Source organism: Musca vetustissima, unplaced genomic scaffold (genome assembly GCF_032173495.1).
Source record: "Musca vetustissima isolate MV318-11 ecotype Yass unplaced genomic scaffold, APGP_CSIRO_Mvet_v1 utg33717, whole genome shotgun sequence".
Lineage (NCBI taxonomy): Eukaryota > Metazoa > Arthropoda > Insecta > Diptera > Muscidae > Musca > Musca vetustissima.
In genome coordinates, this window is record NW_026877448.1 from 48336 (window position 1) to 70232 (window position 21897).

A 21897-nucleotide genomic window follows, 5' to 3' on the forward strand; every position below is an offset into this window, starting at 1 on the left:
TTCAACCTGCGTTTCTTCACAGTCGGACCAAAACGGAAATACAATATAAAAAATATTTAAATAAAAGAGAAAAAATTAATTTTTTTAAAATATAAAATATAATTAATTAATAATGACATAACGCTGTATGCCATTTTTGCTCTGACATAGATCATCAGTAAATGTTATTATTTTACTGGGATTTACAAGCACAACTGTTGTTGTTGTTGTTATTCACGTTTTACATATAGATTTTATGACAAAATTGCCTGTTGAAAAATAACATTGGATTAAACAATAAATCGGAAGCAAGCCACAACAATAAATTACATTGTTGTTGTAAATAAATGAAATGAGATAGATGTGTGTTATTATTTTTATTGTCATTGTTTTTGTCGTTGCTGCTGCTGTTCGTACTTTCCTCTTGACTTAATTTGCAACAATAAAATCCTCATAGCTTTAAACAGTAATGTTGACCATACATAAATATTTACCAAGTCACTTAGCAGAGTAATTCATTGCGAATCAGTCAGTCAGTCAGCCCGCCAGCCAATCCGGCAATCAATCAGTAAACTGTCATTGAGATTTACTCTCACTGTGTGTGCCTGGCTGTCTATTCACTTCCTTTTTCCCCTTTAATCTGATGTTAATGGCCGCTCTATATTCTAGATATATAGGTCAAGATCATTTTTGTAGATTTTATATTTTTGCGATGAGATATTCGAGTTAAGCATGTTTTTTATTGTGACATTTCTTTTAAATGTTTAATGGTTGTATCTTGTATCTTGTATTTTTTTTTTGTTTTTTTTTTTTTTTTGTTTTGAGGACTTATTTAAAAAAATTTCTATTTGTTTACTTCAATGTTTGTCGAGTTAATGCATATGACAATATTTCTCATTGAGTTTAGTATTGGAGATCATCAATTATATATAGAAATATAAATAATAGAATAAAATACGAATACGATTTTTGGGCTAATAATTAAAATGCGAATATTTATCGTCAGTAATGCTTTTTTTGTTTTCCAAAGTATTCTCCTGCTTGATTTAGATATTTTTTTCATGCGTTCAAACCCATTTTCGAAGAACTTTTCCTGCTCCTGAAATAACACCAAACATAAGGCTGGGAAATTCGAATTAATACGAAAAGTATTGAATTGTACTAATTATGGTACACATTTTATTAGCCAAAAGGGAAGAGTTAGAATTCTGAAATTTAGAAAGTGACACTGATCGAAAGTTAGAAAGATGGCCATAAGGGTTTTGGAAATTCGACCTATAAGTGTACAAAAAGTACTAAACTTCACAAAAATTTTGTTCTAATTGTATATACTTATATTATATATATAGAATCTTGAAATGTTATATGGAATAAAGGTTGGGAAGCGGTGTTGATGTATGGAAATGGTTTAAGAAATTCGTACTTATGTGTATTAAAAGTACTAAATTGTACTGAATTTGGTACTATTTGGATTTGGTTATGGGTGTAGTGATGGAATCCGGAAAATGGGAATTAGGTTTACTTTTGGAGTACAGCATTTAAATTTGGTACAAGTTGGATTTTGGTGAACAGATAGGGTTGGGTCTTGAAATTGGAAATTCAAATGAGTATAGTATTCAGATAATTTAGGAAATTCGTACTTATGGCTACGAAAATTACTAAATCGTACTAAATTTAGTACAATTTGGATTTTGGGTAATGGAATAGTTCAGGAAACCTAGAATGAATGAAGTGTAGGATTGATTTGTAAAGACTGCTTTGGAAATTCGTATTTATTCGTACGAAAAGTAATAATTGACACTAAATTTGGCACCTAACCTATAAGTTGAAAAAAAAAATGAGATATGGAGTACAATATGATTTTGTGTGAACGGATAGAGCTAGGCATCAGAATTTTCGAATTAAAATTACTGTTGGAATGTAGAATTGGGGTAGTTTAGGGAATTCTTAATTATTGAAACAAAAAGTACTAAATGGTACCAAATATGTTACTTTTTGTTAGGTCAGAAATGCTGAAATTTGTAGTTAATTTGGTTAAACATGACAGACCTTAATATTTATACTAAACTTTTGTGTAATTATCTGCAATATAGGTCCATCTTCTCCCCAGCAATTGTCACAAATTTCAAAATTATTAATTAAATAAAAAAGTATAAAATTTCGGATTGAATGAAATCGATGATTCAATTCACATCGAATTAAATTTACAAGTTTAAAAATAATGACCCTTTATGGGGGAGGTACCAAAGGAGTGGACCAATGGGTTCCATCTTCGGATTTGATTCAGGCTTGATAAAGATAATATGTTGTGCAAAGTTTGGTTTAAATCGGACATTCCATTCGTCTGATATTGAATTTATAAATATTGAAAATTTTGACCCTTTGTGGGGGAGGTGGCAGAAGGAGTGGACCAATGGATCCCATCTTCCAACTTAATATAGGCTTGGTAAATATAATAGGTTGTATAAAGTTTGTTTCAATTCAGTTTCCATTCGCCTAATATTGGGTATCATCTTCGGACTTGATCTAGGGTTGGTAAATATAATAGCTTGTACATGTTTGGTTCAAAACGGATAGTCCGCTCGCATGATATTATAAAAATATTTTTTTGCAAACTTTGGACCATTTTCTCCATCTTCGAACTTGAACAAAGTTTGGAAGAAATATTAAGATGTGCAAAGTTTGGATGAAATCAATTATTCTCTTTGAGAGTTGTCGTTCGCACCAGCTGGTCAGACAGACGGGCGGACATTGCTAAATCGACTCCAAATTTTCTGAAACGAGCCTAAGCCTAAGTATAAAAATATGATGTATTGACGTCTTTTTCTTCAATATTTTGGGCCACATCAAAATTATTCTCAGTTGCTATGTAAACGTTTTGTTTTAGTAAACAAGATGAAAATATACAAACAGTATTCGTTTAGGTATTAGAATAAATGTTGAAATTATAATCACTAGTGTTATTACTTAACACTAAATTGCCGAAGTCGGTCATTTTGACCGTTTTTCAATGTCAAGTACAAAAACAATTGTGTATATTATGACCAAGCTTTTTAAAATTTGGTGACTTTTTGTACCACATAGAACTACGTTTATTAATCATAGTAGCTGCTTCCCCCCTCTTTCATTCCCCGTATTATATGCGCTATGCCTATATTGCCTAAAAACGGTCATTTTGACCTCTTGGGAAATTTTAAATAACCAAATGACTTTTATTATTGAATAAAGTAAATTTCTTATATGACCAGATCAGTACAACAAAATGAAAAACCGTTTGCTACTCTAGACACACAAACGAACACACAAATCGGCAAAAATCAATTTTATATTTCCAGTCGATTTCACTATTAGAGTAAACACTTACTCTTTTTTGAATGTTTTAACTCGTGCTCTTATTTTTCTAAAAGAGAAAATCGTGAGCCCTCCCATAGAAACCACTTTTTATAAATTACATAAAAAAAAACTCGGGAAAGTTATAATAATTTTTTCTTTAATTTACTATTTGCATATCACAACACTACTAGCATAGCCAGGACCCAAATGCTAAATGTCTAATTGTCAGTTAGTAGGTTAAAAAAAAGTATTCCCAAGGAAATTTTAGGCAATTAGTGTACAAATCACGTTTCATCATCATTTGGCAAAAATAATTGGCATTTACAGAATATATACGCGAAATATTATATCATTTCAAGCGATTGAAATGGATACAAGTTGTAAAATTTGCTTACTTCTATACACAACCCCACATACATTCCTGTGATCGAAATTATTTACAGCCATCTATCCCTGAGTTATTTTTTTTTATTCATTGGCATAATTCAATTTTTGTTCGATTTTGTTCATTGCTGTTATTTGCTTGCCACACAAATTGGCAAATATGTGTGTTTTTTTTATGAGGAAATTTTTTACTTGGTTTGTGATATACATGCATATTTCTGTTAATATTTGATCGATGACATAATGCTGCTTCCTATCCAACTGGCGATGGTGACACCAGCAGTCATTCTTTGCTTTTTTGTTTTCTTGTATTTCTTACCCTACTTAATGTCATATTGCGAATTATTTGTTACTTATGAATTCCATTTGATTTCATTTCAATATTTTCGATATGTATTATCATGGGGGTAACAAAGAGAATTAAACTGATTTGTTTATGGCAAAATTGGAAAATATTAAAAGGAATCATTTTAAAAATCTGCTCCAATTCCAATACGCTGTGAAACATTTTGTTTCAGCCGGACAAATATTGGCAATTTGGTGGATCTGTTACAAACATATACATAAAGACCTAATACCCCGTACCAAAGTGTGGTGAAGGGTAAAATGACAATAATTAATAAAAAATCTGCGATTGTGCCAGAGATATTTCTTTGAAAAATATACTTTAAAATCTCCTTTAAAAATATTTTTTAAATAAAATCCTTGAAGTTCTTTGAAATATATAATTTAAAAATTCCAGCAAATTATTTGAGGCATATACACTAAAACCCCAAACCTTTTGCCATCCTTGTCCTTTGAAAAGCATTCATTCAAAACCCCATGACTAGTTTCTTAAAAATATACCTTAAAAACTCTTCAGTCAGTCCTTAAAAAATGGGAAAAGTATTGTATTGTTTGTAAATGCTTTGTTAACCTCGAAGTGAGGCACCAACAAATTTCTCATGCCGTTTATTTCGTTGGGCATCTAAGTACTTCGCTTTGGTACAAGAGACATTTGGGTATGAAAGGCTTTTTTGTAAAGAAGCAATAAATAGCTTCTGGGGAGAATGTCCCAACAAAAACTAAGGGAACTGATGAGGATCAGTGGCGAGATCCGAAACTATAGTCTTCCCTGCCTTACCCCTCGGCTAACAATGCCATATATTCCCCACTAATAAATAGTTCTTTTTTTATAAAACAACAAACTGGGATTCAGCCTGACTATTTTGCAAAAAAAACATTAAAAATTCCACGGCCAGCCCTTTAAAAAAAAGTTCACACCTATAGCTCGGATTGTCCTTAAAAAAGTCATTTAAATCACCCACGCCTACAGCTCTCTAGTCCTTTGAAAAGTATTCGTTATAAAGTCCACGCATATAACTCGGCTAGTGCTTAAAAAATAACACCTTTAAATCACCCACGCCGGTAGTTCGCTAGTCCTTAAAATATCTTTTAAATAATCGAAGCCTGTAGTTAGCTAGTCCTTTGAAAAATATTCTTTAAATTAATCCACGCCTATAGCTCGGCTAGTCCTTTGAAAAATATTATTTAAATTAAACCCCGCCTATAGCTCGGCAAGTCTTTTAAAAATGTCCTTTAAATAATCCTCGACTATATATCTGATTGTCCTTTGAAAAATCATACTTTAAACCCACCCAAAACCATTTGGCTTTTGACAAAATAGATATTTCCATTAATCAATTTGGAAATTGCGTATTATTTCTCAAATCCATATCAAATTTCAAAATTTTCTTCTTCAAAAAGTTTAGAATTTTTTATCAGTTCTAGTAAGGAATAGTCAGATATATGGTTTAAATAATATATATTCTTGAAAGTAATTGTATATAGTGATAATATGACGTTTACTACATTAATTACATTTTATACAAGTATATGACGTTTTTGACGTTTACACCTTCTTGACAGTCGAAAACCTACAAATTCGTCACACGGACCATCCCTCCTCCTAAAGCTCGGCTAGTCCTTTGAAAAATATTATTTAAATAATCCTCGACTATATATCTGCTTGTCCTTTGAAAAATCATCCTTTAAATCATTCACGATTGGACTTAAATAGTCCTGAGAAAAATATCCTTTAAGGGAACCCCCCCCCCCCCCCCCACATTCTCGATTTTAATTTTTCAAGATTTTCAATGGGCTGGTAAATGAATACAAATGCTTGCTAAGGTTTGTAACTTTGCACATATATAATTGAAGATTTAAAAGAGAAGAAAAATAATTTACAAAAACTTTTTTTTATTCTTTTGTTGTTGTTTTTTGTAATTAAAGAAAAGTCCTTATTTTTGATGGCGGGCATGATAACTCCTCACTGGAACATCGGAATCCGAAAATTCCAACGGTGTTCGAAAGAGTACATGTCTGGCTCTCGTATGAACTAGGATTATTGACTTCGCTCTAAAATTAACAAAATGGTGGACCTTCGAAAAAATATTTTTGGAAAATCGCCGATTTTTTACCAAAAACCAAGTAAAAAAATAAGGAAGATCTTCACCGATTGGCTTTATCCTAGTTCATACGAGAGCTATACACTCCCAGAGAAACGTTGCAAAATTTGGAACCGATTAGATTATATGTTTTTGAGTTATCGTGCCCGCCATTCGCAAAAAAATGTTTAGAGAAAAACGCGTTTAAAGTTTGAGATTTTCACTCGAAATTTTGTAGAGACATTCTTTAATCAAATATTATATCAACAACAATTTTGAAAAAATCTTAAATAATTCACGCCTTTAGTCCTCTAGTCCTTTGAAAAATATCCTTTAAATAATCCATGCATTTAGTCCGCTAGTCCTTTGAAAAATATCCTTTAAATAATCCTCGACAATATCTCTGCAAAATCTTTAAAAATCTCCCGATATAATCCACGCCTATAGCTCGAGTAGTCCTTTAAAAATATCCCTTAAAAATCCACTCCTATAGCTCGACTAGTCCTTTGAAAAAAATCTTTTAAATAATCCACGGCCATAACTCGACAAGTCTTTTGGAAAATATTCTCCTCTTAGTCACCATATCAATTTCCTTCCACCCCAGACAAGTAAGTGCATCATTATGATGGTGACGATGGATGATCTGTCATAATATCGGATGTTATTCATTTAAACTCTGAAATTCTAAAATGAAAACAAACACGAATGAGCACAAATTTGAATTTAATCTCGTCACGTCTAATTGAGTTTTTGTGTCATAAAATGTGCAAAGTATTTCAAAATTTTACGTTGATTAAAGTTTTGAATACAATTTTTTAATTTCTCTGTTTTTTTTTCTTCTTTACAGAGAGCGTCAAATCCATTTTGGGCCGTCACACAAAAATTCTGGTCAAATATATGGTCAAGCTGGAAACAAAAAATGATAAAACAGAGAATCGAGTTTTGGTAAGTTTATGAAATAAAATTTTTAAATTTCTATTGGAGTTCAAATGAATTGGACAGTTTAATAAAATGCTGCAAATATGAGAGGTATTTAAGAGTTCATATTCCTACACGCTCCATTCAGAAGTCACAACCACATTATGGAAAATTTATTTGATAGTCTTTTTAAGCAAAACAAGTCCTTTGTGATTTTCAATCCTAAAATAACTATGGAACACTTTCACACTTCATGTATAGTCCTTTGAAAAATATTATTTAAAAATCCACGCTTTTTATCGGCTAGCCCTTAGAAAAATATTCTTTAAATCATCCTTTGAGGTTTTCAGTCCTTATAAAAGTATAGCATATATATGTATGGAGTTCATTTATGACGCAGATGTTATATCCTTTACTATAGAATACCACTTTCACTCTTCATATATATACAGGGCATTTTCGATGTTCTTCCAGTGAAGTTTTCGTTACACTTTATATTATAGAAGTTTTATACAGATATTTCTATTCCCTCCACGATTTCACATATAATAGAGCTGTTGTCCACTATCCGATTTTATTTTTTTCTATACCAATAAATTTTCTTATCAAAATATAAAATCGCTTGGCGTTAAAAAAAATCTTATCTCAGGCATTTCATCAAATTACAATTTGATTGAGTGCATCGAAGAAACGAAAAGGCCAAAAACAATTTGCTATTGAAAGCTCATCTCCAAGTATAATGCTATGCCTTCAATACATATGGCGCGCAGCAGCACCAGTGGCAGACTAGCAGTCAGCTACATGTTTTGCAGACTTGCAGTGCTGGCTGCTCTGGCTAACATTGATGGCGTGTTAAATGCACAACTAATGTTCAATCAATTAATTTTAACCAAATTTCCACTTTGCGAACAACATTTGTGGCCAGTGTGTTTGGATGCGAATAATCATCGTCAATAAACAAAGCAACAACAACAGCAACAAATATTAAACCAAAAATAAAAAACATTTGATGAACTATGTGATGTTGATGATTCTATTTTCCATTTTACAGTTGGTTGCATGATGGCTCATGATGATGATGATTATGCTAGTCGAGTGTGTGGTTATGAGTATTTTTTGGAGGTGGCGAAGGTGATATGGCCAGTGGTTTTATGGCTGTCATTACTTCTTCTTCAAACTCGCTTAACATTTTTATTTTGGAGTGTGAAGTTTGTATTGTTTTTCTTTCGTGTTGTATTGTGGCAGCAGAAGCAGCAGCTCAATCATGGACATGATAAATTATTGTTGCATGGATAAACATTTACACCCTTCACTAATTGCACACAAAGGTAAAAACAACAAAAACAGCGGGAAAATGCGAATGATGATTGCAATTATTTGAATGGATATGGGTATGGATATCAGATGATTTTATTAAGAATTGGGTATCAAAAAATTCCCCTTTAAAAATCCAAGCCTATAGCTTGACTAGTCTTTTGAAAATTAGTCTCTAAAAAACCCCGCCTATAGCTCGGCTTGGCCTTTGGAAAATATTATTTAAAAATCCACGCGTAGGATCGGTTAGTCCTTTGAAAAATCCACACCTATATATCGTCTAGTCCTTTACAAAATAATCATTAAAAAATCCACGCCTAAATATCGGCTAGTCCTTTGCAAAATATTCATTAAAAATCCACGCCTATAGATCGGATAGTCCTTTGCAAAATATTCTTTAACAAATCCACTCCTGTAGTCCTAGTCATTTGAAAAATAATCTTTGAAATTCCAGGCTTATAACTCATCCTCTGAAAAAAGTATTCTTTAAAAAATCCTTGGAAAAATATACTGCTTCTGGCTTCTATAGCCTAAAAAATCCTGCCATATAGCTCGGTTGGTCCTTTGAAAAAATATTCTTTAAAAAGCCACACCTATAGCTCGGCTGCTTCTTTGAAAAATATTCTTTAAAAATCCACGCCTATAGCTCGGTTGGTCCTTTCTTTAAAAATCCACGCCTATAGCTCGGCTGGTCCTTTGAAAAATATTCTTTAAAAATCCACGCCTATAGCTCGGTTGGTCCTTTGAAAAATATTCTTTAAAAATCCACGCCTATAGCTCGGCTGCTTCTTTGAAAAATATTCTTTAAAAATCCACGCCTATAGCTCGGTTGGTCCTTTGAAAAATATTCTTTAAAAATCCACGCCTATAGCTCGGATGGTCATTTAAAAAAATATTCTTTAAAAATCCACGCCTATAGCTCGGTTGGTCCGTTGAAAAATATTCTTTAAAAATCCACGCCTACAGCTCGGTTGGTCCTTTGAAAAAATATTCTTTAAAAAGCCACACCTATAGCTCGGCTGCTTCTTTGAAAAATATTCTTTAAAAATCCACGCCTATAGCTCGGTTGGTCCTTTGAAAAATATTCTTTAAAAATCCACGCCTATAGCTCGGCTGCTTCTTTGAAAAATATTCTTTAAAAATCCACGCCTATAGCTCGGTTGGTCCTTTGAAAAATATTCTTTAAAAATCCACGCCTATAGCTCGGATGGTCATTTAAAAAAATATTCTTTAAAAATCCACGCCTATAGCTCGGTTGGTCCGTTGAAAAATATTCTTTAAAAATCCACGCCTACAGCTCGGTTGGTCCCTAAAAAATATTTTTTTAATAACCACGCCCATAGCTCGGGTAGTCCTTTTAAAAATGTTCTCTAAAAAATCGGTCTTTGAAAAATATTCTTTAAAAAATCGACCTTGAAAAATATTCTTTAAAAAATCCACGCCTAGAATTGACTAGTCCTTTGAAAAATATTCTTTAAAAAATTCACGCCTAGAATTGACTAGTCCTTTGAAAAATATTCTTTAAAAAATCCACGCCTAGAATTGACTAGTCCTTTGAATAATATTCTTTAAAAAATCCACGCATAGAATTGACTAGTCCTTTGAAAAATATTCTTTAAAAAATCCACGCCTAGAATTGACTAGTCCTTTGAAAAATATTCTTTAAGAAATCCACGCATATAGTTCGGTTAGTCCTGTGAAAAAAAATATTTTTAAAATATTCTTTGAAGAATATCCTGCTTCTGGCTATTATTCCTATCCTATTTCCCGAATATCACTTTGATAACTACTTCTTAAATAGTTTTCCATATCTTCAAATCTTCTTAAGAACCTCTTTTGAAATGTAAAAAACATGCCAACGAAGTCAATGAACCCAATCTCAACTCATTTTTAAAATCGAACAGAGAAACATTCTAATATTGCACAATTGCAAAGTACAACATATTTGTGTTTCTTGCTGAATGAATAGCTTTGTAATGATTGTCTGTTGTAACACTTGAAGATTGTGTGACATCCTTCCGTCCGTCCTTCATTCCTTCCTATCACAGGATAAACTACTTCAACATTTTCAGGCTATGTTTGTTCGTTCCAATGGTTCGACAAAAACTTCTTCAAACTTTAGCTGCACCCTCCCCTCCCACCTGTTCGTTACCACTATCAAACAAAAACTTTCAAATGAAAAATCTTAAGAGGAACGATTTCTGTTGAATCTGTGTTCATTGTTTTTTTTCCAAAGTAACAACACTTGCTGGATGATGAGGAGATGGATGGATGGGTGGGTGGTGTTAGGAGGTCTAAGTTTTTCCAAACAATAATACTCAGTAAGTGTTGTAAGAAAACTTTTCTGCGAAAAGTGTTGTCATCGCAAACAAAAACAACAACTTCTAAACATACAAACAAACATTTATTCATTCCTGCACTCAGTCATCCATACTTTAATTCATTTGTTTCTACGCCTGTAATTCCTCTTCCGCCTTGTTTCCTCTTTCTCATCACAGTTGAAATGCTTTTCTCAAGAAATTACAAGTTTTTTTCTTCCGTTTTTTTTTCTGCGTTTTACAAAAATAGCAAAATAATATTTTCATAGTCAAGCGCCTTCATTAGTTCGTTCATTCATTCATGTCATTGTTTATTCATAGCAAATACGATTACTTTCGTTTCTTCTTCAGCTTATTGTCATAAATATTATATTACAAATACGCGTACACACACACAACCGCAAACAGCAGCAGCACACACATCCTGAGATATATGTGTGTGTGTGCCTTGCTGTGTTTGTCACTGCGTCTTGTCATGATTCATGGGATCCCATAAAAAAAACAAAAGTTTTCGAAAATTTAATTAACAATTGCAAAAGTTATCATCATCAACCGACATTTTATTATTTAATGGTTTATCAGTTTTAATTAACGTAACCCAAGTTTAAATTTCGAGGAGCAAAACGTTCAGAGCATAAAACTATTGCTTAATAGGGTTATTTTAAATTAAAATATTTTTTTTTTCGAAAAATAATGTTAAAGGATAAAGAAATTAACTTCGTCACTCAAATGCATCATATTGACACATCTTTTCCAAAGCCCATATGCCCTATACGGGCCATTGGTTTTCATTTTTGATACCAAGATCCTCACTCTAATTTCGCCAGAAAATAATGTGGGCGTGGCCTGGACGGTAGCGATATTCTTGACACTTCGACCAACATGTTGCCTTACTGACATGGCAATATTAGCGAGTATGCCAATTCATATTCTTCCTCTAAAGTTTTTAAAGCATGCATATTGGGCGCTCTTAAAATCGCGGTCACCGCAGTCATATAAAATGAGCAAAACAATAGGCTGTCGGAAACACCGATTGTCACTTTTTCTTAGCTCCCACCATATTCCGTTTCTAACACCTCTACATAATCTTCTCATAGTAATCATTTGGTATCATTTTGATTAAATATAAAAAAGAACTTCGGAACGCATTATAAATTTGGCGTTACTTAGAAACCTCTAAGCGTATTAGTATTGACATCACTAATACGCTACAGATTCCTTATTACACACAATAAACACATGGCGTGAATAAGATTTTCTATTTTAGAAAAAACATTCCCAGGATACCACTGTTCGAAAACTACAATTTTTTTCAATGGGAACAATCAGTTCAGGAATTATTTCTGAACTGATTTTGTTGTCGTACTTACACGGCAATATCACACAGCGAATATGTCGATTAATAGTCTTCCTCTAAAGTTGTTAAATCATGCATATAGGGCGCTCTCAAAATCGCGGTCTCCGCAGTCATATAAACAGAGCAAACTTTTTCTTAGCGTCCACTATATTCCGTTTGTAACATCTCTCATAGTATATTATAGTTATATGTCCTCCTGACAATATTTTGTTAGAAAACAATCTATGTCCTTCACCTCTCTGTGTATTATAGAAAAAAACACTGCAGTCCCTCTGACTTATTATTTTTCTCAACATCGAAATTCGCAAGTCCTCATGACAATTTATTTGAAAAAAAAAATTATTGCCTTTTTACTTAGGAAAATATATTTTTTAATGGGACTACGGGTCATATAACTATTATCACAATGTAAACTTCTTATTGAACCTCAGTATGTTTTCAAGCATCTATTTTTATCTATAGAAAAAATCGGTGATTAGGACTTGCCTTCGGGAATCATTTTGTCTATAGAAAAAATCATTTTTATAGAAAAAATTCGTCGTCCCTCTTCTCTACAGAAAAAAGGAATTGAGTCCCTCGGCACTATTTGTTTCTGTAGCGAAAAAAATCGCATGTCCTCTGAATGATTTTTTTGATAGAAAAAACCAGTAAGGAAAGTAGTAAGGTCGGACGGGGCCGACTATATGATACCCTTCACCACTATGGGTATATTAAAGAGGACAATTAGCATGAAATCTATAATAAAAAGGTCTATATCTATCTAAATCTGGACCGATTTTCACGAAACTTGGCAGACATCATTCTAGACCTAAATGATTAGGCTGTACCAAATTTCGTGCAAATAGAAAAATATATAGGGACTTTGGGGCACCATTTACATGAAATCGGACGAAACTATATATGGGAGATATATCTAAATCAGGACCGATTTTCATGAAACTTGGCAAACATCATTCTAGGCTCAATTAAGTACGTTATGCCAAATTTCGTGCAAATCGAAGGATATATAGGGACTGTGGTGCACCATTTACATGAAATCGTACGAAACTATATATGGGAGCTATATCTAAATCTGGACCGATTTTCTCGAAAGTTGGCAGACATCATTCTAGGCTCAATTCAGTACGTTGTGCCAAATTTCGTGCAAATCGAAAGATATATAGGGACTTTGGGGCACCATTTACATGAAATCGGACGAAACTATATATGGGAGCTATATCTAAATCTGGACCGATTTTCTCGAAACTTGGCAGACATCACTCTAGGCTTAATTCAATACGTTATGCCAAATTTCGTGCAAATCGAAAGATATATAGGGACTTTGGGCACCATTTACATTAAATCGGACGAAACTATATATGGGAGCTATATCTAAATCGGACCGATTTTCTCGAAACTTGGCAGACATCATTCTAGACCTAAGTGATTAGGCTGTACCAAATTTCGTGCAAATCGAAAGATATATACGGACTTTGGTGCACCATTTAATTCAATTCTGTACGTTATGCCAAATTTCGTGCAAATCGGTAGATATATAGGGACCTTGGGGCAACGTTTACATGAAATCGGACGAAACTATATATGGGAGCTATATCTAAATCTGGACCGATTTTTACGAAACTTGGCAGACATCTTTCTAGTCCTAAATGATTAGGCTGTACCAAATTTCGTGCAAATCGAAAGATATATAGGAAACGTTTACATTGAATCGGTTAAATATATATATGGGAGCTATATCTAAATCTGAACCGATTTTTCCCAATTTCAATAGGGTTCGTCCTTGATAAGTGACCTATGCCAAATTTCATCCAATTCGGATCATAAATGCGACCTGTACTTTGTTTACAATTTAACATGGACAGACAGTAACGGACGGACATGCATAAATCGACTTAGAAAGTGATTCTATGTATATTCTCAAAAGGAACCATGGGTCTATCTCGATTATTTTTGCCTGTTACAAACATATGCACAAAGACATAATACCCTGTACCACAGTGTGGTGAAGGGTATAATCATTGTCCTGCAATGATATGTTGTTGTTGTTGTATGTTGCCATTGGTCTCCGGGTCGTATAATTATTATCTCAATGTATACGCTTCAATGGCCCTGTTTATTTATTGAAACACATATTTTTTCTATCTTTGCGTAGGACATACCTCGGGAGTAATTTTGTCTATAGAAAAACGGGTCATATATTTATTTAAATATTTTAAGTCTCCGGGTTGTATAACTATTATCACAATATAAATAAAAAATCTATTTTGCCGAAATTGTGTTAAAAGTTAACAATCGACTCACACCCTACAAGAGACAGAGGAACTTTTAAAACTTCTCAATCAGAGTATGTAAGAGATATTAATCTGAAAAATTTTTTTCACAACAATAGCGAAGAATTCTGCATCTTTAACTCAAAAATCACAATTTTTGATTTATTCCACTCACCGATTGTGACTAGTTTCGCATTCCACACTTTCTTTATTTCATCCGCTGTATTTAAAGTTTTATGAATTGCATTCATAAAATGAAGAATTTTCGACATTGTCAAGATTATATGAATGCTATTCTATAATATACGAATTATTTTTTCTGTACTTTTTTATCTGGATATTAAATTTAAAGCTTTAATACCATTCGATTTTACTTTGTATCTCCAACAACTTCTACTTCGTCTTAGCCCTTATTATTGATTATCGCAGACGTTGTCGTCATTCTGCTTTAGCCTTTTTTATTCCCTCTTTACTTCTTCAATGACGGCATCCTTACAATATATTTTGTCTTGATGTTCATTATATTATCCTCATAATAGTTAGAGGCTATTATATCCACTATTATTTGTTTCGTAAAATGAAAAAAGGAGTCTTCTTTGTTTTCTTCTACACCGACAATGTTTCTAGCTGAGCTCCGCACTTAGAGTCGATTTTGTAATTTGTTGTTGTGTGTACATGACGACTTATGCGCAAATAAAACTTAATTAAGGCAATTGTTGTCGTTGGTAATTTGATAGTTTTCTGTGTGTGTTTTTCTTGTTTTCCGGAATTCTCTCCTTTCCATTGCCTTCTCTTGGATATATCCTGCCTGCTTTTGTTTTTATTAGGTGTAGCGTTTTTACAAGCGGGTATCCCCTTGTGTGTCACCCAGCCAACAAGGATAGACGTTTGTCTGTCTGTTGTTGTCTGTCATTTAACACCTGAATTATTTTAAGCCTTTAAGTTTATTAGCCATTGTGTTGTTTGTTTGTTTTTTGTTGTTATTGTTTATTGTTTTGACATGGCAATAATAGTTATTTAATAAATTCTCACCATTCCCTTAATGTGAAATGTATACGTTTTTTGTTGTTTTTGTTTTGTTTGTTTTGTTGTTTTTTCTAAGCTGCATTGTAACGATGAAATGTTTTTTTTTTAGAGTTTTGGGATATTAACACTCTATTTGATGATTGTTTACAAATTATTTGAGGTCAACTATTGTGGGACATTTTTAAATCAACTCAGTAAGGAAAGTAGTAAAGTCGGGCTGAGCCGATTATATGATACCCTTCACCACGTTGGGTACATTCTACATATGTATTCTAACAGAGTCGCCTTTTCGAAGGAACATTGACATGAAAATGAACGAACTTAAAAATGTGATCTTTATCTATATGTAAACCGACTAACATCAATCCCTACTACACATACCATTCTCCAACCTATGCTAAATTTTGTAAAACGATTTAAAGCAAACACACGCTGTTCGGTGTGCTGCACTGTTCAAAATTTAATCTCAATCAGACACCCTTTGAGTATTTAGTGTACAATTAACATGAATAGGTCGAAATTATATATGGAATCTCCAGACTTAATTTAGACGCTATGCCAAATTTCGTGCAAATCGAAAGATATTTATGGACTTTGGCAGCTATATCTAAATCTGAACCGATTTTCACGAAACATAACACACATAATTCTAGATTTAATTCAGTACCCTATACCAAATATGGGAGGTATATCTAATTCGGAACCGATTTTCACGAAACTTAACACACATCATACCATACTCAATTCAGTGCGCTATGCCAAATTTCGTTCAAATCGAAAAATATATAGGGACTTTGGTACACGATTTACATTAAATCGGACGAAAATATATATCGGAGCTATACCGAAATCTGAACCCAATTTCAGTAGGGTACATCCTTGAGTCAAAAAAAAGGGCTGTGCCAAATTTCATCCAATTCGGATCATAAATGCTACCTATACTTTGTTTAGAATTTAACATGGACAGACGGATGGACATGCATAAATCGACTCAGAGAAATCGTAGAGAAAAATCCATGCATAAACCCCAAAAAAAAACGAATAATCCGATCTGAGTTCGTTCAGGAACACGAAAAAAAGGATTTTGCACTTTGAAAATCTGTTATTTTTGCTGATGAACGCAAATTTAACTTGTTTGGGTCGGATGGATCATGTAAGGTATGGCGCAGGGCGAATAAAGCCGGGGATCCTAAGCACACAATTCCGACTGTAAAGCACGGAGGAGGTTCTGTAATGGTATGGTGTTGTATGAGCGCAGTCGCAGTAGGAAGTATAGTTTTTAAAAGGAATTATGGATACGATTTATTGTTTAAACATTCTAATTTATGTTTAGCCTTTGCAGAAAATCTTAATAAACTAGAAAGTATAAAAATTCTTTTAATCTTTCGAAAATTAGGTTACCTTCATATTCAATTCGTTTAAAATTTTATGAATGAATGATAATAAGAGTCTAACTGAAACTTGTCTACAATTGTGAATGACATCACAATGGAACAATGAACTCATATTTGGAAGCAACAAACGGATAAACACAAAATTCATTTAGAACTCCCCCGTGGTGGTCACTGACTGACAGACTCACTGCCTTGACTAGTAAAAGCTATGAGCGGACTAACTAACAAATGTTTTTTTATCTCTTTGTTCCATTTTCAGGTCTTTACACCAGTGCGCATCTATTTGCTTATTGCAAAAGTTCCCACAAAGGTAATTATGTTCTTCAGTGGTTGTTGCTTAGCAGTAGTCGTTGTTGTTGTTGTTGTTATTCGTCTTTTTCTCCACAAAAGCCCATTAAATGGATAAAAACGCCGGCAAAGTGCAGGAGGAGGAAGGCGAATAACATAAATTTTATAATAATAAATATCTTATTAACACAAACAATTTTTGTATGCTTCTTTTATTTTCTTACACATTTATTTATATGGTCGTGGCTGGTTGGCGTCTGCCGCTTTGCTTGCAATCACCTCCATCATCCAACTGACCCAATTCCGATGGCGGCTGCCTCCAATAGATTGAGTGCCATTTCCATTATTTGGATATCCAAGCGGTTGAAAGTAAAAAGCCAACACATTTTTCAATTATTACCAATGATCGTCCGTATAATTTTGCCACAACCGGCGATGCTGGCAATTTCAGTACGGTAAGTGGAATTTTAAATATTCTAATATTGAATGTTATTAATTTGGAATATTGTTTTTTGTTTTTCTTTCCAAACATGCAGAGTGCAGATGTTATCTTAAGCGATTTGGCCTCGGCCATAAAACACATTTTTCCAACAGTTCCTTTAAAGTATATTATAAGGAAGGTAAGTTGAATTAAAATATACAAAAAAAGTTTAAACATCCTCATTTTAACCAGAAAAAAAACAACTATTCTCTGTTTGAGGGAAGAAAACAATAAAACTAGAATCAGGAGTATAACAAAAGCAAAAAAAAAACACCATTAACAGCACACCAAGTTTTATAGTAGTAACAACATTAAGGACACCTTCATAAAATGTTAACACCCCAACCAACCGCCACTGCCCTCCCAATTTTTCGTTACATATGTTTAGCACAAAGAACTTTTCTATATAACTACAAGGAAAGTCAACCTTTATCCCATGTGTGTAATTGTTGATGTTACATACAAACATACATATAAATTAAATAAATGTATATATATATATATATGTTTGTATGTGTGTGTTTGTGTGTTCTTCATACACACACATTATGCATTTTTTATGAAACATCTTCTCTCAAAGAAAATACAAAGTTGCTGCTAACAATCACAACTCTCCAGAGCTTTGCCACAGCATGTGGATGGTGGTAACTTTATTTTATTAAAATATTTAATTTTGTAAAAAGGACGAGAAAACATCAAAAATAAATTCAAAGCGATATAATAATGGTTTTGCATAAATATCATATAAATATAAAAAGAAAATTCGTATAAGGAAAATTGAAAATAAACTAAAAAATCTGATGGAAACATAAACATATTCCTTAATAATCCTTATTTTGGGCACTAAAAATTATTTTTAAATCAATAAATTCAGGTCTGATATTACCTTCAGAAACAATAAGAATGTTGTTCAAATGGGGGTTTCAATTAACTTCAAATGAGCTTATAAAATATTGACCCTTTGTGAGGACCCTTTGATTGACCCTTTGTGAATGCCGACGGGTCCCACCTTCGGACTTGATCTAGGCTTGGTATAGATAATGGGCAGTGCCAAGTTTGAATCAGATCGGACATGGCTTTCGGCTAATATTGAATTTATATACATTGAAAATTGATCCTTTATGGGGTACGTAGCAGAAGGAGTAGACCAATGGATCCAACTTCGAACTTGTTCTGGGTTTGTTACTGATAATATTTTGTACAAAGTTTGATTCAAATCAGACAGTCCATTCGCCTGATATTGGATTAGTAAATAGAGAACATTTTGATCATTTATGGGGGAGGTACCAGAAGGAATGAATCAATGGGTATCATTTTCAGACTTGATCTAGGCTTGGCAAAGACAATCGGTTGTACAAAGTTTGGTTCAAATCGAACATTTCATTCGCCAGATGTTGGATTTATAAACATTGAAAATTTTGACCATTTGTGGAGGAACGAGTGGACCGATATTCCCATCTTCGAACTTGAAGTAAATTTGGAAGAAATACTATGATGTGCAAAGTTTGTAAGAAGTCGGTACTCCCTTCGAGAATTATCGCGAACCGGCCTGCCAGACAGATGGGCGGACATTTGTAAATCGACTCTAAATTTTCTGAAACGGATTTGTTAACAAAAAACATGGGATCTAAAACCAATATTTAGATGAGGCACATTTTTGCGTATAAAAGAGTATATACTCTCATTAGCCATATTATGGCAGCATAAGCCAAGTGGTTCGGCAGTTCCATTATGTTTACCCTATATTTTGGGCAAATACTCGGCTTTGTTCCACTTCTTGCTGGCAATATTTTTAGGTTTTCCTGTTTTCCACACCTTTTAAATTTACGGCAAACACTCGATATTTTTACCATATACTTCTACGAGATGTAGTCGATATCGAATACCGTCATACAAACATCTCGATATCGACTGTCATAATTTACCCTCCAACCTTACTCCTAAAATACAAATTTGTGTACATCCAAAGAATGTGGATAAAGCCATACATAAAACTATATCGGACACGAACTAGTGATACTCTACAACTACCACTCTAACTTTCTGCGGATCTATATTCCGAGTCTGGGCAATATTTCTTGATCGATTAGCTCATATTTCTTAGCCTGGCATATTTTCTTAATGAACATTTTTGCCTTATCATACAAATACACAAATGTCTGGGACCGGCTGAATATTATCAAAATAGTCCCTCCCATTAGTTGACAAAAAAATTTGTTGTTGTAGAAAAACAGAAAAAATAAAGTCAATGTTATCCCCTAAATATCATCCGATCACCACCAAAAAATATAGATTTTGTCCTTGACTATAACGGGAACTGCATGTAAAATTTCAATATTTACGTATAACTCCCTCATCTGAGTTCATACATCAATGTAATTGGTATCAATTTATAGGTCAACCACTTCTCTTGGATATACTTATATATACACTTCTCCGGTCTATGTTCTTCAGGATAGATATGTACGCCCTAGAATGCACATTTTGCCACTTTTCACACAAAAGTCTGGGCCATTTGCCCTGCTAAATACTGACCAATTATCATGAAATTCTTGGTCAACCCCCTTTCTCTTTGTAAAGTTTCATGATGTTCGAGACATAATTGTAGCCTCTAGAGTGTCCAGAAAAAAGAACAGACAAAATAGAGTTTTTGGTCCATTTGAAGGAAAGGACTTACATCTTACAAAATTTCATGACGCTTGATCCATAACTGTGGCATGTATCTTGTTTACAAAATATAATGAACAGACGCGGAAGGACACACATGTTTAGACCGACTCAGCTAGTCGACATATGACGATCGATATACTTAAAGGTGGGACTATGTCCAATATTTTGCGGCGTAACCTGACATTATTTTATTTAAAAATCATTTTAAAAAATCGAAATACTTTAATTTATATTTTTAAAATTTTCAATGTTCCGAAAAACTAGTTCAATTGAAAAAAAAATAAAAAATTGTATTTTTAGGTTTTTTATTATATAAATAGCTGATTTAGTTCATCAGATGAGATATTGATGTAATCTTATGAACCCCTACATTTTGAGGCGTATATTTCAATGTTTTACAACCATTTTGACAAATTTAAATATATAAATAGTGGGGCATATAACATTAGAACCCATTATCCTTCTCAAATTTTTAACTGAAGTCCCAAATTATTTATATTATTTTAATCTCAGCAATTCATCATAACATTGCATCAATCACATTTTAAAATCAGTCTGCCTCTTTGCAACATACGTATTTGTCATCATTTATCTATCTTGCATTATATTTAACAAAATGTATTGTGATTAATGCTTTATCTGTCTCTGCAGTGTGTGTGTATGTCCCAGTCGTCGATTAACCTCTGACGTCAGAGGTTCTCTTTTATCTATTCTTAATTAATTTCCATTGATAAATTGCCACATTATGTATCTCCCCGAACAACAAGCGCACGCAAATGAAATATCAATGCAGGTGTTGTAGGGCAGCATAGGTAGAACATATACTCGAACATGGCAGCAGAGTATAGTTAAATAACATAAATAAATCCTTATACAAATCTTACTGACATACAACAACCACTTTAGGAAAAAATCTAAAATATATTTATGTACCCTACATTTATAGTAAAATATTTTCAATTTTATTTCGATATAATAAATTTGTTTCTAGGAAAATAACAAATACTTGCAAAATCCTTCAAATTTAATATATATTCTCTTTCTAACCACCACTATCACCAAAAGCCACACCTCTCACACAAAGGATTACATTCACAGACATTTATCATTCTTACTTCCCATTGACATAAAGACCCATATTAATTGTTAATAAATGATCCCGAAAAAGGCCACATGTTAAAGATTACATTTTTGCTGCTGTTGCTTCCCATTCTTCTTGTTGTTTTTTCCGTTTTTTTGTCTTCTATAAGCATTCTCGTATTGTTGTAAGTATTCTTTATTTAAAATATTCAACTCTGTCTGTCGGTCAATCGGTTCTTTAACCCAATTACAATAAGTTGAACCAACAGCCAAAGGCTAATTGATGAAGAGTTTAATATAATGTCGGATTGCAAAAATAATAAAAAGAGAGCAACCCACCAATGGATGATTCAAATTGTACACAAATCGAATTGACCGATTGACTGACTATCTGACTACATGCCTATTGACTAAGTAATTGGCATTGTTCAATGATTCCGATGGTATGTAATTCTTGGAGATAATCGTGTGTAATACTTAATGGCGATGTTACACTGGACAAAATTTGACAAAAAATCTACGTAAACGTAAAGCAAAGCAAAAGGAAAATAGATGGTCTTAGAAGACCATATGAAAAAAAACTCATCTAGTAGTAAATTCTTTGATAAATATATATCATTGTTTGAGATGCTGAGATTTTTAAAACACAAGATAAATAC

General features: G+C 33.1%; 1 protein-coding gene across 1 annotated transcript in view; it reads left to right on the top strand.

Moving 5' to 3' along the window:
- The window catches only part of LOC133322033 (F-actin-uncapping protein LRRC16A), an 85602-nt gene that overhangs the window by 36789 nt on the left and 26916 nt on the right, over positions 1–21897 (top strand). Inside the window, exons 2-5 of the mRNA XM_061531101.1 lie at positions 6970–7067; positions 16979–17029; positions 17334–17462; positions 17544–17627. Coding sequence (XP_061387085.1) covers positions 6970–7067; positions 16979–17029; positions 17334–17462; positions 17544–17627 — 362 coding nt within the window. The remainder of the gene's footprint in view (positions 1–6969; positions 7068–16978; positions 17030–17333; positions 17463–17543; positions 17628–21897) is intronic.